Here is a 5368-nt window from a genome sequence, read left to right as displayed (position 1 = left end):
TGGAAGGGATGCTAGTCCATTGCAGGGTTACCCCCAGCATTAAATTCGCAGGTACCCATTTATACACCTGGACCTGGACCCGAACCCGGACCATTCGCTCCGGAGTCGAGCACACTAACCATGAGACCACCGCGCCTCCCTTTCATAACTATGTAGCGAATAACGAAATAGGATTCATTTCATCTTTTTATTCTTCATTATTTTCCTCAAAGGGAATTTGACAATTAAAAAGAAACGAAATGCCTTGATTTCCATGCACGTGAAGCCACGACTCAATTGCTCATTCAGTTCCTGGTTGTGGTTCTTGCTCGTCAATCTCACAGTACAGTCCTCGCAACCTGGACGTCGAACGATCAGGACATACTACGCATTCGCGATTATTCAGCGAGATTCTGTACCTGTTTTCTTCATCACAGCAGCCATTGGAAGACAGGACCTCATCCTTGGATCTTGATCGCTTCAATGGCTTGGCCAAATGGCTTCTTTTCCTTTTACGCGGTAGCATTCGTATGACGATTTTGGCTCTGATCAGTAGATTGGTGGCGGGAGTTGGGGCATCCCATTTCAGTATTTCAGCACCTTTCGAAATCTGATACTTGAGCTTCCAGGTGGACAGAATTGTGGGAAGAAGGCTGTCTCCAGCTTGCCTGGAAGACTTATCACATATCTTAGGCAAGTTTTCGCAGAGACTGTAGGGATTTTCAATCTCATTTGACGTGCAACTGGTGTAACCTTCTTCGTAGAGAGTGACGTAGGAGGTGTGACCTCGTGGCAAGATGTAAACTGGGGACGTGTTTGGAGCAACGGTGGAAACTGCACTGCCAGCAACCGACTTAACTGTGACTCGGGAAGTGGTTCGTTCCTGTTCGGGGCCCGTTTTGTAATGATTATGTGGAAGGAAAATCTCAAAACTCTCTACGAAGGGGACGGTAGTTTCGCCAGGCAGGGTCCACCGGTAATTCTGTAGCCATTGGTCGTTCGCTGGAAGCTTGAATAACACCGACTCTCCTTTGCTTAACGAATTCAAGTCTATGTAGCCAGTATCACCTTGGAAACGGGGTTTTGTTGGGATGTATACATCTCTGTCAAAACTATCAAATCGTGAATGATCTGTGTATGCTATCAAAAAGTCAATGTTCTCTTTGGTGAAAAGTCCGTTGGCCGTAGAGCAAGCTTCAACGTGTTTTCCAAGTTGTTTATATTCCAACTTATCACAATACAGGGATGACTGTGTCTGTAGACGGTTCTGTGCCATCAGAAACCCAATCATCAAGTCAGTTGCTTCTAGGACATCTCCTTTGCCTCTGATGTTTTGTGCGAGCCGCTTGGCAATATTTCCACGAACGACCTTAGCCACTGAATCGACCAATTGAAACTGGAAATCAAAGATGTCCTCTCGCAGTGTAAAGAACTGAGCAAGAGTTCCTTCTAAATTTTCGCATATGAGCATTCCACCTGCAACCGCTTGTGGAATTGATCCTGCAATTCCAACATCTCCATTTAGGATCTCGCATGTGACCTCTTTGAATGCAGACCAGAGAGCGTTGTTTTGGGCCAAACGAGATCGATCTGTCTGTGGTGTATAACCAGCATAATCCTCAACGAATTTATCAGCATCTGCCCCAATGTCGCCAGCTTGATTGTTTCGTATTTTGTCAACGAGTGATCTAAGACGGGTGAGCTGATCTTTGTTCGAGCTTTCTCCAACGAAAGCTTTCGTAATCTGCAAAGAATCTGTTTTCAGCCTTTCTAGAGAGATAAAGAGAGTTGTGGCCTTCACAACGTTTGATGCAGCATTTGCAACCTCCGCAGCTTGCTCAATAATGTCACCTGGCTCAGAACCACCAAAAATAACCCGAAGTGGATTACAGTTCTCGACGATTCTCGCTGCGAGGAGTGCAGCCTCTTCTGCCAAGTTGGCTAAAGCTGTTGCTTCCATTAACCCCATGGCCGTCTTAAACTCGTCCTTGAGTTTCTCCTCCACATCTCTTGTAGCCGTCTCGTAATTCTCCAGTTCTCCTTGAATAAAAACAACATCAGCATTCGCTATTCCTTCGTCATAATTAGCGAGACCTGCAAAGTACGAAGAAATTCCTGACACAGAAGCCCTCAAGTTGTCATCTAATTGCTGAATGGTTCCAAGGAGTTTAATATGTCTCAGGGTATCAGCCTGCAATTTCACCATTATTGCATGATTTACTTTGGAGTGCATTCTCAAATCTTTTACCAATCCAGGGTTTATTCTATAATTTTGGACTTTCTTGATGAATATAAATTCTTTGTAGATGTCTGCAAAACGGCACGCTTTGGTAATCTCTATCTCGTAACACATCGTTATCACCCTTCGAAAATCTCTTCTTTTTTCTGCAATCATGGACAAAGCTATATCAAGGTTTGAGAAAGCTCTTGCATCGACTGCACTTTGAAGGAAGTTTACATTCCACACTTCGTTAAAATATGTCGGTAAAGCACTTGCATAGGCTATCAGAAGTTTCGACTCTTCAACAAGTCTTCGGTAGGTTTCAAAAGTCAAGCATTTCATTACGTCGTTGAGGGCACTAATGCAAGGATTGAAACAAAGTCGTTTCACGATGAAATTATTTAAGGCATGCCAATAAACACCGACCATCATTGGAAGGGCTTTTTCAAGGTCACATTTCTTGGCATCTGTACAGGCATGGGTGACATCTGTTTCAATCGAAGAGCTTCCATAGGGAAACTGGATGGAGGAGCATCTGTGGATGCTGCTGCAGATGTCAGTAATACTGATTTCCCTCTCTAATTCATACGCGCTTGGACTTTTGGGGCAAATTTCATCCCAAGGAAGTAAGAAAGTGTCCCCAGGTCCACTCGATTCCACGAAGTTCTCGATGCGTTCCTTCATTTTCGGAACTAAGTCAGCCATACTGTGTTTGTAGTAATTTTCTAATTTGTCGCTTTTGATGAGTTCAGGAACCTTTGACATTTCCATCTCTTGCAGCACTTCAGATACGAATCGGAGAAATCCAGCGGTTTTACTCTCCATGTAGTTCCAGGAAGCGAATTGAAACTGTTTGATGTTTCTTGGGAGGTCTTCCAAAACTAAAAGGAAATCATTCAGAATCGTAAGGTCCTGAAAATCGCGCCTTAGCTTGGTCATCTCGGTGACTACGCCGTATCGGTCAAAAAGCATGAAATAGAGCGGTCGACTCCAAGTTTCTTCAGTCTCCTGGCATCGAGTCAAGCGGACGGTGCCCAATATTGTGAAGGTCAGCGTGAAGAGAAGTTTCCAGCGAAACATCTTGAGTCCAGCACTCTTCGAACTGAGAGGACACTAGCAAGGCAAAAAAGCCTGACAATTCCTTTCATGCAGCTAGATTTTACGTTTTCTGATTAAATAAGGAGAAACATGAAGAGATTTCTTTTATCGATGGCCCGGTGGCTCGGGGATACTCTGTAAATATCCTACAGCTTCAGTGGTATAGGATCCCAACTTGAGTAATAGGAGGGCCGTATGTTCGACTCCTGCGTATCCCTGGGTCACCATCGTTAAAATAAATCTCTTCATAACCCTATACGTAGTCTAACAGGACTATTAACTCAAATACTTAGGGACGCTTTTTTACGGCATTACGTTTTACACTGATACACTGATGAACAACTCAGTTTATAGTCGAACTTAGTATATCACAAAACTTAAAGGACATGTCAAGAACGTTTTCAGGCTAGAATCGCAAAAAAAAAAAAGGATTGTTTGGTCTTAGCCCCAAAATTAGACGAAACGAAGAAAGTAATATAATTACCATCCTACGAGTCATAAGTGGATTTGGAACAAGAAGCCTAGACACAGGAACATATTAAATTACAACGCGAACAAGTAAGACACCATGTAAGGACAAGCGGCAGACAATTAGGGGATCAGTTGCAACGTCGGTACCTTCACGTCAGCCACACGTAGACTTTTCATGAAAACGCTTTTAACTCAATGGCTAAATTGCGAAAAGAAAATCGGGGGAAACTTCCTACAGGGAATTTGAACTTTTATTTTCAAAAGTGAAATGTCCCCATGACTCTATGGTTTGTCTTATGCCACGAAAGAGTAAAAAAAGATGTTATAGACCGTTCGCGCATTAAATAGGCCACTTCGGAAAATACCATAATACTCTTTGTTTGTCCCCCCAAATTTTGCATAAGCATTGTTTTTGTTTTCTCTTGGGACCATTGTAAGTCCCAAGAGAAACTGGAAACAATGCTTATGCAAAATTTGGGGGGACAAACAAAGAGTATTATGGTATTTCCGAAGTCGCCTATTCAAATGACACACTTAAAGTTTGCTTTCGATTTGCTTTATTGAATTTCTTTTGGCCGAAATTTAATAATGCTGTGATTCCTGCTAATCAATGTTAAGGCTTCTTTTGCCTCGACGATTACAAGGATAAATGGGTAGAGTTTTATAAGAATGAACAGCAAAAAGTGTGTTTTATTAGTTTCATTTTCATTAATAAATTAGTTTGAAGTGATCAAGAAGCAAAGACAGTGTATTATACTTTCTTTAAAAAGTACTTCTTTACCATAGCCTCTGTGAATGACAATATATACACTTTTTTGATTTGACGCAAACATCCTTTCCTTTTTACCTTATTTGTACTTTTAGCTAATCATCTTAAGGACACGCGCTTTTACATCATAGACAAGAGATTATTTTACAGAATTTAAAGCGAGTAATATCTTTCTACGAGGTGCCAAAAAGGAAATATCTTGATTCCACTTCTTTGCCGAATTCCATGAATGGACATAAAACACTTGTTTCAAATGGATGTAGAGCATTTTAAATATCTTTGGCGACTTCGTCAAAAGTCTATTCGGATGGTTGTTCACGAATAGGAACATCGCTAAAATACTCAGGCTTAGAATTTGGACCAAACATTTTTTCATTTTGCAAGTTGTTTTCCGTTTCTTTTTCCTTTGTTGCCGCCACGATGCATTAAAGATTTTACATTTCTAGCATGTTATCACATGGTAGGATCTCTAGCTGAGAAATACATAATCAATAGAAATTAACAACAGACTTAATTAAGCTAGTCATTTTGAAATACAAATAAATAAAATCCCAAATGAAAAGTAACTCTTACGTCAATTTTCTTCTTCTCTTCTTGTCGTCTTCACCTGACAGATGACAAACAGTAGTTTAAAATGTTACATTACAAGATCTTGTTTTTTTGTCTTTTTAAATAACGCTTTTGTACTTAAGGTTTTTCCATTTTTGGTTAGCGGCAGTTTTTTGGTTAGTCATTTTTAAATACAAATAAATAAAACCCAAAATGAACAGTAACTCTTACGTCAATTTCTTGTTCTCTTCTTGTCGTCTTCACCTGACAGATGACAAACA

General features: G+C 40.9%; 1 protein-coding gene across 1 annotated transcript; it reads right to left on the bottom strand.

The window, feature by feature from the left end:
* Positions 1 to 249: 249 nt before the first annotated feature.
* Positions 250 to 5368, bottom strand: LOC138010722 (uncharacterized). Its single transcript, XM_068857696.1, has 3 exons — positions 5319 to 5368; positions 5112 to 5145; positions 250 to 3313 (listed from the first exon to the last, which is right to left on the bottom strand). The coding sequence occupies exon 3, from the start codon at positions 3278 to 3280 to the stop codon at positions 281 to 283; it is 3000 nt and encodes a 999-aa protein (XP_068713797.1). The 5' UTR covers positions 3281 to 3313; positions 5112 to 5145; positions 5319 to 5368; the 3' UTR covers positions 250 to 280.

Source organism: Montipora foliosa, chromosome 7 (assembly GCF_036669935.1).
Source record: "Montipora foliosa isolate CH-2021 chromosome 7, ASM3666993v2, whole genome shotgun sequence".
Taxonomy (NCBI): Eukaryota; Metazoa; Cnidaria; class Anthozoa; order Scleractinia; family Acroporidae; genus Montipora; species Montipora foliosa.
The sequence above is the reverse complement of the archived record's forward strand: the minus strand, read 5'-3'. Positions and strand labels throughout refer to the sequence as shown.